Source organism: Solanum verrucosum, unplaced genomic scaffold (assembly GCF_900185275.1).
Source record: "Solanum verrucosum unplaced genomic scaffold, falcon-dt-bn FXZP01000079.1, whole genome shotgun sequence".
NCBI lineage: Eukaryota > Viridiplantae > Streptophyta > Magnoliopsida > Solanales > Solanaceae > Solanum > Solanum verrucosum.
In genome coordinates this window covers 168,686-181,207 of record NW_026020368.1, presented here as the reverse complement: position 1 = coordinate 181,207, position 12,522 = coordinate 168,686, and the positions used below count along the sequence as shown (strand labels likewise).

At 34.5% G+C, this 12,522-nt stretch overlaps 1 protein-coding gene across 1 annotated transcript; it reads right to left on the bottom strand.

The window, feature by feature from the left end:
• Window positions 1-1,975: 1,975 nt before the first annotated feature.
• LOC125838197 (serine/threonine-protein kinase ZRK4-like) lies at window positions 1,976-12,216 on the bottom strand. The gene is made up of 2 exons (XM_049517275.1): window positions 11,169-12,216; window positions 1,976-2,013 (listed from the first exon to the last, which is right to left on the bottom strand). Exons 1-2 carry the CDS (start codon window positions 12,067-12,069, stop codon window positions 1,976-1,978), a joined length of 939 nt encoding a protein of 312 aa, XP_049373232.1. The 5' UTR covers window positions 12,070-12,216.
• Window positions 12,217-12,522: the final 306 nt, after the last annotated feature.

Below are 12,522 nucleotides of genomic sequence, written 5' to 3'. Positions count from 1 at the left end.
ACATACCGACAATGAAATATGAATATATTAAGTTAACACTATTAGATAGTTTATACAAATTCGAATTTTTAATGTGGAAAATCTTTTTTTCCTCAAAGTTTTAGAGAATGCCTCTAAATCCAACAAAAAAAGTTGAATTGTTTAGTTATCTCTAATCTCAGAATAACTAAAAGAAAATATTACTAACATGCACGTTAAATCAATTTGTTTTATAAAAATCGAAAAAGATAAATAATCCGAATTGTAACCCAAAATTAAAGGAACTGACCCGTTTATCTTACTTGGGCAATGTGGCACCCACGACCTCTAAATCCAAGATCCGCCTCTGGTTTGCCTAGTGTAATTTTACTTTCATATGTGATATAAAGGCTATTGCACAAAAATAAAGTTTACTTAACTCTCTCCTTTTCTTGAGATATTAAAAGAACAAAAAAAATCTACATCTTACAAACTCTAACCTTCAATATAATGAAAGGGATAATATTGCCCCTTTTTTTTAGCTCTACACCTGTTCTTCCAAAGATTCCAACAAATACAAATAGGCATAGTATGAAGGATAAGCTTATGGACATCATTAGAATGTGTTTATTAGCCACCATTTCATAATTAGCATTCTAAGATAAAGGTATGGCATGGAACCTGAAAAGAAGTTCCATATATACCTTCTTGGCTAGTTGACTGTGCTAAAAATGTGGTCAATTGTTTCCTCTTCAGCGTTTATGCATCAGGAATGTGTTGCTTCAAACGACAAACACAAAACTAAGGAGAAATCAAACCAAATAGAGAAAAGTAAAGACCAAATTGGCAATCTCATTGCTCTTTTTTGTTTAACATAAATATGAGGCTACAAACAAATTGAATTTCCTTGAAATTGGAACCTAATACGAAAACCTCTAAACATTTAATTTTGACCATGAGCGAGGGTCAGGGAACGGTAACACCATTCATAATTCCCTTGCGACATGAATCATCTCCCTTCAAAGCTGTACATTTCTTAACAAGATCCAAGTAGTCTTCCAATTGTTGTTGAATCTCAATTATTCCATGTTCTTCTAATATAGTAGGATCTGCAATATCCATTAATTACTCTCTTTAATATAACGATCCACAAAGTTGGTTGGAATATACCACAAATACAATAAATGAACAAAAATGTATAAACAAATTTTTAGGCTGAGGCACGGATATCTCGCTCTCTTTAAGGAGATTCAAGCCTACTGCAACATAATCTACACCGATCCAGCAGTATCATTCTTGACTTGTCCCCTCCAGGATACAACAACCCAACAACATCGTACAACTCAAATAACTCCGAATTAGTTGAAGAGTCCAAAGCTCCACAAAAAGAACATCTTCTTCAACATATAATTACTCTCTTTTATATATAGTGAATATAGTTAAGACTTCGAATATTTTTCTTTGTCTCAACTCTCTCTTTCACTACTACACTCCTCTAACTACACACTACAATATTTTTCCACATTTCTCTTCTTTTTGGCCTTCCATCATACAGAAAGACACATCACTATTTATAGGTGATAAATTCTTCCTAATGTTGAATAGGAATAATGCGGATAACAAGTAGGTAAATGAATAGAGGAATTATGCCTTGGAGGTTACATGAGTTACAAGGCATTATGGGTGAAATAATGTGTAAGATGTTACAATGATTTTGAGAGGAATAATGACCATTTCATGCTACAAAGAAGCGTTTGGTAATGGAGCACCAAAAGTCACTCCATTATGCAGCACTTCACCATTTCAACATTAAACATTTTAATATTAAAATGCTTAATTCACCAACACTGGCAAGATTCTGTTAACAATAAAGACAGTTGCAACATAAAGATCAAATTAGCAATTTCATTTTCTGCAGATCTCATTTTTGTTCAACATAAATATGACAATTTAAACAAACTGAATTTCCTTTAAATTGGAACCTAGTATGAATACTTTAAAGAATTAAAATAAACATTTAATTTTGACCGAGAGCGAGGGCACGAAACATTTTTTGTGGAAAATAGTGACAGTTGTATTAAATTGTTTATTAGATTAGCTTAAATACTAATTAGTTACAGAGTCTGTTAGATTAAACTGATAGTCAGCTAGTTAGCTTTGTAAATAAAGTAGTCGGTTAGTGACATGTATAAATAGACACACTTGTATCAATGAAAGGCAATGCAGTTCTACAAAATTTCTCCAGTCACTTTCTTCCTTCTCTTCTAATGTCAATGTAACAGTGCCCATTGTAGCTAGGTTAATACTTTCAACATGGTATCAGAGCAAGGTTTCATTGAAACCTAGCACACCTTGTTGCATAGATGTTTACGTGAGAAGAGATCTGGAGAAGACAACTGCATATACTCGAGAAAGGGAATTTGGGGATTTCATCACCAATTGAAGAATTACGGAATTACGGAATTACGGAATTACGGACATTTTCATTTGTACGAAGTCAAATCCAGTTTGAATCCAAAGAAGGAGCTCCAAAATGGTAGATGCAGCAGATTTGTCAACTCAATCGCCATCTCCATCAAGTTCCACACAGGTTCAGACGTTTACCGATATTCACCCCAGAAATCCCTTGTATCTTCATCCTTCATATACACTAGGTAGCATTCTGATTTCGCAAAAATTAACTGGTATAGAGAATTACACAAGTTGGAGTAATTCGATGAGAGTAGCATTGTTAGCTAAGAATAAAATTGCATTTGTAGATGGATCCTGTAGAAAAGAACAATATATAGGAGATTTAGAACATGAATGGGAAAGATGCAACGCCTTCGTTCTGTCATGGATTACTAACTCTGTTTCGAAGGAATTGGCTAATGGCGTCATGTTTTCGTCTAATGCTTGCACTATATGGAGAGATTTAAAGGAGCGTTTTGATAAAAGAAATCTAACTAGGATCTATCAATTGCATCGTGAAATATGTACCATGAGTCAGGGCACTCTTACTGTTTCAGAATACTACTCTAGACTTAGAAATCTATGGGATGAACATGTTTCTTTAGTACCATTGCCTGCTTGTGAATGTGACAAATATAGGGAGTATGCTGATCATATGGAGAAACAAAAGCTTATACAATTTTTAATGGGACTAAACGAAACATTTGCTCAATCTCGAAGTCATATTCTGATGATTGTTCCTAGCCCTAACTTGAACCAAGCCTACAGCATGATAATGCAAGATGAGAGTCAGAGAGTCCAGTCAAACATGATTTCTGCTTCAGTGATACTATTGCAACAATTAGATATTAATGAGCCTACTGCACTAGCATCTGTCCAGCACAACAAATTTAAGAAGGCTAATAATCTATACTGTGAGCATTGTCATATGAGAAATCATAACACCAAGTATTGCTATAAGTTGGTAGGATATCCGGTTGATCACAAGTATGGTAAAAGGAATCCTGAGGATAGAAATGTTGATAGGAATGACAGGAAACCTCAGTTTGGGGATGAAAGACAAAGATTTCAAGGTGATAGGTGTTATGCCGAAATTTTCCTAACTTCAGAAAAATCACTCTTTTGAAATGTTCTAAGTATAAAACAATTCGAGAAAAATACTTAGAAAAGAGTCGCCACTTAATTTTTTAAAGAAATTAAGAAAACTTATAATTTTCAAAGACTTAAACAGAAAAAATCATTTGAAAATGCCAAAGAGGGTTCGGGGTTCAATTTACACTTCGAGAAGGGGTTAAGCATTCGAAGTGCCCGCTAACATGCGATTGACCTGCGACTTGACTAAAATATATTTGACTATTTTTAGGAAAATAACAATTTAATATAAAAAATAATAACTTACAATATTTGATTAATTTTGAGAAAATGATTAAATAAATGACGCATTTTATATTTTTTTTTTTTTTTTTTTTTTTTTTAGAAAAAGGGATCCAAAATGGAACATTTGACTCGAAAATCAAGTGATTAGAAAATTAATAGAATTAGAATAATTAGAAATTATTTAATTCATTTTGAAATAACAATTTAAACCAATTTAATGCATGAAAATCATTTTTTAATTAATTGACCAACCTTTTTGAGAAAAGACTAAGTAAGTGTGTGTGTGTATATATATATATATATATATATATATATATATATTCAATTAATTGAAAAGGTTTTGATTAACATTTTTAAAAGTTTATTTGAGAAAGATACTTTAACTTACAACAATTTTAAAATGAATAAAAATGTGATTAAATGAAAAGCATTAAAGAACATCTCTTTTTAAGAACCAAGGTTTTAACTTGATTGAAAATATAAAATTTTGACCAATATATTTGATTAATAAAATAAATGAACACAAAACCGTGAAATGTATTTAGAATTAAACTGACACAAAGAAAGTAACTCATCGTTTGGGGAATCTAATTAAGCTAATTAACAATTCTAAAGTTAGAGTTAATGATAAGAAAACAAACAATAAATAAATAAATAAAAAATTAAATAATTTAAAGGACAAAGGGGAAATGAATTTGGGCCGCTTTTTTTGGGCCAATTTCGCTGAAATTTTAGCCTTTAAACCAATCCCGTTTTTGTATATACTGACTGTATATCAGTGTATATGAGCGCATATATCAGCTCTTTTCATGTATCTCCTGCTTCCGAACACCTGTATCTTGCCTCAGACCTACATTTTCACACTTTTCGACCTGTATACGAGTGTATACCGATGTATATCAATGTATACAAGTTGTATCTCAGCCTGTTTTCAGCTTTTTGAGACTTGTTTTCAATTTCCAGCCCTTGTATTTACCACCTTCCACCTGTTCGTCAACTTCTCTATTCCCAGGGGGGCTGACTCGGAGAACAAATGGATTTGGGCCTTTGTGGCTCATTTCGAAATGCAAGGAGGAGAAGAATCCATCATGGACTCAAAGCATATTCATATGCAACAGAAAGAAAGGCACAAAAGTAAGGATCATAAGAATTCGATCGAAAAATACAAGGAGAGTGGCAACAGACCACTGTTGACATCAACTTCATTACCACATAACTCAATTATTTCAAACAATATCGAGTGAAGTATCTCAATCTTAACATAATAAATAAACTTGAAGCTAGACCAATGCAATCACTCTAACAAAATGTAAATTCGTATCAATGAACCAATATTGTTACAATGCATTGGAGAAAAATCACAAACTAGGCCAAAGAAATAAAATAAACAATCCTCCTAGACATGGTAACCAACGACATTAGGTGACCAGTGTGTTTTCTACAATGAAATAAAGGATGAGGGTCCATTCTTTCCTAATAACTAAAGAAACATAAGCAGCCCCCACTTGGCAGAAGAAACAAGCATATATTAATTGATTATTTGAACAATAACAAATACACTAGAGAGAATTACATTTAAGCTTATCACCAGGGGAGCTTTTTCTAAGGATAAAGGCAGAGTACAACACGTCAAACTAATTTAAGGATACATGTATACCCAAGGAACTTGGAAAGAAACTTCAAAGAAATAAAATCTGGCCACATGAACCCACTAAATGATGCTACTGATTTTAAATATTAAGACTCACCACGGCCAACCTTCAATCTAACCGAGAACTAAACAAGCTATCTTTTGACCAAAACTAAACATTTAAAACTTGAAAACTCAAAGGATCAGATCGCAATCAGAAACAATAAACATAAATACATAATGACTAAGTTAGGAGATGCAACTACCAATAGATGAGTCACAACACTTAGTTTGCAAGTAACAAGGGTAAAAACAATCTATTTATCAGATTATGGAAATCAAAATCATCTATAGAAGATGATTTTGAATTTCACGATTGAACCGCAACACTCACAGTTTACCAGACGAGATCAACAATGAAACGAAAAGAAAATAAGAAGAAACCGACTCAACACCAAACAAAATCATTACGATTTTGAGCAAAAACGGAACCACACAACAACATGAATAGCGAACAAATTGACCCACCGATTATTATATCATTCTTACATCAGTCTAGCAACAAGATCAAACCATAAAACTAAACGACTATTATCTCACAATAAAGAAACCAAATCATAAAAGAAGTGCTACCTTTTCGGGGGCAGCGAACTAGGACGACGAGAAGAGCGATTCCACCACTCTCTTTGGATACTAAAGGCGAGCTAAGAAAATCCGAGCGACAATCTTCTCGGAACTTGGAATCAAAAGACTAGATATATAAATTTTAAGTGTAGAAGTGACTATTGCTTCAAAATCAACCTCAAAACCGTCTATGGTCCCCCTCCTCAAGAGTGAACATGGGTATTTATAGGCGGAATTTGGGATTGAAAAAAGGGGGGAAACGGGTTGAAAAGATGGGATGATTTCCAAATTCGAAATTCAAAAATCTCTTCCAAGAGATAAGGTTGCCAAATTTCCACGATTTGGTGGGATTTTCGCGTGAAGAAGACGATATAGGGGTCGTAGGGTATGGCTGCTGTCCGCGATTTTTGGGTTTGCAGCGTCTTGAATCTTGGTTCTCGCGTTGAGGAAGAAGGAGAAAAGGGTCGGGTCAGATGTGGTATTGCTGTATGTATGTTTGGATCGCTGGTTGTATTGTTGAAATGGGTTTCTTTTGAATTGGTTGTATTGAGGAATTGTTGCTGAAATGGGCTGGGTCATTGGTGGAAAAGAAAATGGGCCAAAAATAGGGAGTGTTGGGCCGGCTGATGCTGGAAAAAAGGCCCAAAGTTGGCCTGAAATAATTAAAGTAAATGGTAAGGAAATTAATAAAAAGGCCAAAGGATTGCAAACTTAGCCTACTTAAATTAAGAGTTAGTCAAATCGAATTTAATTAGCAAATTCGACATAAAACTTAAATAAGATGAATTAATTAATTAATTAACGAGCTTCTTAATCTTAACAAAATAAAATAATCAACTTAATTAAAAAAATTAATTATTTCATATATATATATATATATAAAACAATATGAACTATTATATAACTAAATAATTAACCAAATATTTAAAATATAAAATCTTTTTGAGACGATTTTCAAATATTCATAAAATATACTAATTATATACATAATTATGTGAAAGATATATATTATCTAAAATTATAAAAAGCGACAAGACTATTTAAAATAACTTGCAAACTTTATTATTATTATTATCATTATTATTTATTTATTTATTTTTAAATTTTTTTTATAAGATTGACAAAACTTACATACAAATAACTCGAAAAAATATTTCGGATTTCATAAAAGATAATTAATTCGAAATTATAGCCATCAATATAAAATCTTTTGAGATGATTTCAAATATTTATAGGATATACTTATTTCATACATAATTATATAAAACATATATATTATTAAAAAAATACAAAAAGTGATAGACTATTTAAAAACTTGCAAAATAATAATAATAATAATAATAATAATATTTTTATTTTATTTTTTTGAAAATTTATGAAACTAATTATTTTAACTTGTTTGAAATTGAAGAAGCTCGATAATTAATCTATAATCTGGAGGTCCAAAATTGGGTGTCAACAATAGGCAACAAAGGTTTGGTGGAAATAGAAGGCAGCAGGCACACAATGCACAATGTGCTGATAATTCTGAGTATGGAAACAGACAACGGCAGAATCAAAACACAGGACAGCTAGCTGGATTGGAGCATGGCAATGATTCATCATCATCTATGTTAGTGACATCATTTACTCATGATCAGTATAATCATCTCATGAGGATGCTGGAAAATTACTCTTCACCACAAGGAAGTATAGCTAATATGGCAGGTATATCCCAGAACACTACTTCATGTTTTACATCAAGGTGTTTTTCTGCAGGTTTAGACACAGCTCCTTGGGTGGTTGATACTGGTGCTACCAATCACATGGTCTATAATATAAAATCCTTGCTAAATTCTTCATCTGCACCACCTTCTAACAACCAAGTACACCTTCTAAATGGCCAAACAACATATGTTAAACACATTGGAACAATAACACTTTTTGATAATTGTGTATTGAACAATATGTTACATGTCCTTAAGTTTGAATATAACCTCTTGTCCATCTCCAAGCTTACCAAGGAACTTCATTGTTGTGTTTCTTTTTATCCCTCTTTTTGTACCTTTCAGGACCTGTCAACTGGCAAGGTGATGGGGATTGGTAGGGAAAAAGAGGGCTTATACCTGCTTCCCTCTGCTCAACAACATCCACCTGCTAGTGCTCTAGTTGAACACCACTCTTGTTCATAATCTATTCATGTTGATACATCCATCTGTCATCTCAAATTCGGGCATGCACCAATAGCTGTTCTTCAGAAGATTCCCCTACTCAACTCCATCAATTTGCCTGCAACATCTATTTTTTGTCCTATTTATCCTCTTTCTAGACAAACTAGATTTCCATTTCCCACTAGTACTAAGAAGTCTGTTCATCTTTTTTATCTCATTCACATGGATGTTTAGGGTCCCTATAAACAATGTACTTACAATGGTTACAAATATTTCCTTACTATTGTAGATGATCATTCCAGAATGACTTGGATTTACTTGTTAAGATTGAAAAGTGATGTAATAATACACATTACTTCATTTCTTAATCTCATTAAGAATTAGTTTTCAGCATCTGTTAAAATTGTCATGACTGATAATGGGTTGGAATTCTTTAATTCTCAATGTCATACTCTTTTTACTTCCCTTGGTATTATACATCAAAGTACTTGTGTGCATACACCTCAGCAAAATGGCATTGTTGAGAGAAAACACAGGCACCTTCTTGAAATGGCAAGAGCCCTTAGATTTCAGGCTCATGTACCCCTCAAATTTTGGGGAGAATGTGTCACTGCTGCAGCTTTTCTCATAAACAGACTGCCCTCCACAGTTCTATCTAACAAATCACCTTTTGAGGTGTTTCATGGACACCCTCCTAAGCTGGACCATATCAAAGTGTTTGGATGTTTATGTTATGCAACTAAACCTATGTTCACAGATAAGCTGTCTTCCAAAGTCATACCCTCTGTGTTCATGGGCTATTCACCCACCCAGAAAGGGTACAAACTTTACAATATCTTTTCAGACACCTTCTTCACCAGCAAAGATGTTTCCTTCAGAGAACATTTTTTCCCTTTTCAGCATCCCAAGTCCACTTTTTTGGCTCCAGACTCCATGTGCACCTCACATACTTTTCCTCCTACCTCAGCATTCCCCCATCCTATGGATGTGCCCTTGTCATCCCCCTGATCACACCTTGAACATACCTTCTTTTTCTTCACTTACATCTGTTCCTTCAGTGTCATCTTCTCCTATCACTACTACTGATCATGTCCTTGTTTCATCACCACATCCTGCCGGGAAATCCACCAGAGTTACTAAGCCTCCCATTTGGCAAACTGATTACATTACCAAATCATCTACCTCTCATCCAATTACCAACTATCTTTCTTATTTTGTAGTTTCACCATCCTACAAAGCCTACCTCATGCCTTTTCTGCTTCTATTACTGAGCCATCTTCTTATAATCAAGCTGCTCAAGATAAGCATTGGGTTTATGCTATGGACCAAGAGATTGTTGCACTCACTGATAATCACACTTGGGTAGTTGTAGACCTACCTGCAGGTAAAACTCTTATTGGATGTAAATGGGTGTACAAGATAAAATACAAGGCTGATGGATCTATAGAGAGGTATAAAGCTAGATTGGTTAACAAGGGATTTACTCAGCAAGAAGGGATTGATTACCATGACACATTTTCTCCAGTGGTTAAAATGGCCACTGTAAGGACTGTTGTTTCTATTGCTGCTCAGTCCAACTGGCCTTTATTCCAGATGGATGTTTATAATGCTTTCTTACAGGGTGATCTTATAGAGGAGGTTTATATGACTTTGCCACCAGGTTTTGGCAGCCAGGAGGAGCACAGGGTATGTAGGCTACTCAAATCCCTGTATGGCTTAAAACAAGCCAGCAGACAGTGGAATTTGAAGCTTACAACAGCTCTGGTTCAGTCTGGTTTTACACAAAGCATGTTGGATTATTCTTTGTTTACAAAAGAGAATGAATGAGGAATTGTTATCATACTTGTTTATGTTGAAGACCTGTTAATTACTGGTAGTGACAAGAAGTTAATTCAGGATGCAAAACAAATTCTGAACCACAATTTCAAAATGAAAGACCTGGGGGAGTTAAGGTACTTCCTTGGTATAGAATTTGCCAGATCAAATAGAGGGATCTTGATGAATCAAAGAAGATATGCACTGGAGCTAATCTCAGAATGTGGTTTAGGGGGAGGAAAGCCTAATGCAACACCACTAGAACATAATTAAAAGTTGACAAGCTTGGAGTATGATAAAGTTTTTGAGTCTACAGATGATGATGTAGAATTGGAGGACATAAGAGTATATCAAAGACTCATAGAAAGGTTATTGTATTTGGCAATGACAAGGTCAGATATTTCCTATGCAGTACAACATCTGAGCCAGTTCATGCATGCACCTAAGAAATCACACTATGAAGCAGCCCTACATGTGGTGAGATATGTAAAGCAACAACCTGCATTGGGACTACTTATGAGTAGTAAGAAATCAGGAAAGGTGAAGGCCTATTGTGATGCAGATTGGGCATCATGTTTGATATAAAGAAAATCTGTGACAGGTTTTGGAATTAAGTATGGAGACTCACTGATTTCATGGAAATCCAAGAAACAAAGCACAGTGTCAAGAAGCTCAGCGAAAGCTGAGTATAGAAGTATGGCAACAACAGTAGCAGAGTTAGTGTGGTTGTAGAGTTTGCTGAAGGAACTAGGTGCTCAACTGATTACAACTTCCTACATTGCTAGCAAAGAGCAATTGGCAGACATATTCACAAAAGCTTTGGGAAAACAACTGCACACTGAGATGTTATTCAAGTTAGGATTGCTCAACATTTTTCACCATCCAACTTGAGGGGGAATGTGGAAAATAGTGACAGTTGTATTAAGTTGTTTATTAGATTAGCTTAAATACTAATTAGTTGCAGAGTCTGTTAGATTAAACTAATAGTCAGTTAGTTAGCTTCGTAAATAAAGTAGTCGGTTAGTGACATGTATAAATAGACACACTTGTATCAATGAAAGGCAATGCAGTTCTACAAAATTTCTCCAGTCACTTTCTTCCTTCTCTTCTAATGTCAATGTAACAGTGCCCATTGTAGCTAGGTTAATACTTTAAACATTTTTCAATTCGACATAATTCCCTTGCGACATGAATCATGTATGGTCTATCATCTCCGTTGCCAGCTGTGCATTTTTTAGCAAGATCGGAGAAGTCTTTCAATTGTTGTTGAATCTCAATTCCATGCTCTTCTAAAATGATAGGATCCGCTAAATCCATTATATTTATACCCTCTTTAATATAACCATCGATAAATTTAAAATTTACTATCGCGTTAGAATCCACTCTATACAAAGTATTTCCCTCTTCAGTAATGTCTTCTTCAAAATCCATTGTGTCTTCTGAAGTTGTAGAATCCACTCTATCCATATAAATATCTGGCACTCTCTTTCCGGTTAACAGCTGAAAGAGAAGAACCCGAAAGCTGTAGACATCAACTTTTTGAGTAATAATACCCATTATGACATGTTCTGGAGCCATAGACCCATGTGTTCCATAAATCTTATCCTCTTGTACCTCCAATTCTCCCGGAGGCAGTGATATGGACAACGAGAAGTCTACTATTTTGGCAACACCACTCTTCTGATCTATTATCACATTCTGAGCCTTCAAATCTCTGTGGATAATGGGTGTAGTAAATTCGGTATGCAGAAAAACGATTGCAGAAGCAACCTCATTGGCAATCCATAAACGATTTCCCCAAGATAATAACGATTTTCTAATAAGATTATCCTTTCTGAAAAGTAGATCGCTAAGAGATATACCTTCAACATATTGATACACCATAACTGGTTGTTCAAATTCTAGACAGCAACCAACAAGTCTCAACACATTCTTCAGATGACTCATTTGAGCAGTAATCGCTATATCTCGGTGCATATTTTTGACTTTCCATGTATTGAATCTAACTAAAACAGGGCGGTTGTCCAGCGAGCCCATAACCATATCCATTTCGTCAAGCTCCATTATTGTGGTTTTAGAGTGTTTTATTGCATTGTTGATCTCTATGGCAGAGAAGTAACGGATGGGAATTCTGCAATTTCCGTCGCATAAAGCAAGAAGCTCCTCAAGCACGCATCTTCCATTCTGTAAATAACAATCATTCTCTTTCTTCCGCCTTTCAGAATCGGCAGAGGAAAAACGTTTTTTCATTGAGAATAGTCCCCTGAAGAAAGGCATGCTCTAATTTTGAAGTGATGAATGGTCTCCATGAATTAGGATTAAATACAGTAAATCATTCATCAATAATGATTAAGGAAGTAACTGTGAGGTTCCTTCCTCCTGCTGCTCTTTCTTACTTTGAGGCGTGCATTAGATTCCATACAAAATGGAGTTTCCAAGCACTTTCATTTCATTTTATATTAAGAGTAATATTTTCAACATATTAGAAAATTTGGCATCGTCACATGTCTCAAGAAG

Bases quoted from the DNA above. Each gene is read 5' to 3' on its own strand.
- LOC125838197 (XM_049517275.1), bottom strand. From the start codon at position 12,069: ATGGAGCTTGACGAAATGGATATGGTTATGGGCTCGCTGGACAACCGC. The intron at 2,014-11,168 runs AAAAATGTTTAA...ACTATTTTCCAC, and splicing joins AAGGGAATTATGTCGAATTG to AAAAAATGTTTCGTGCCCTC.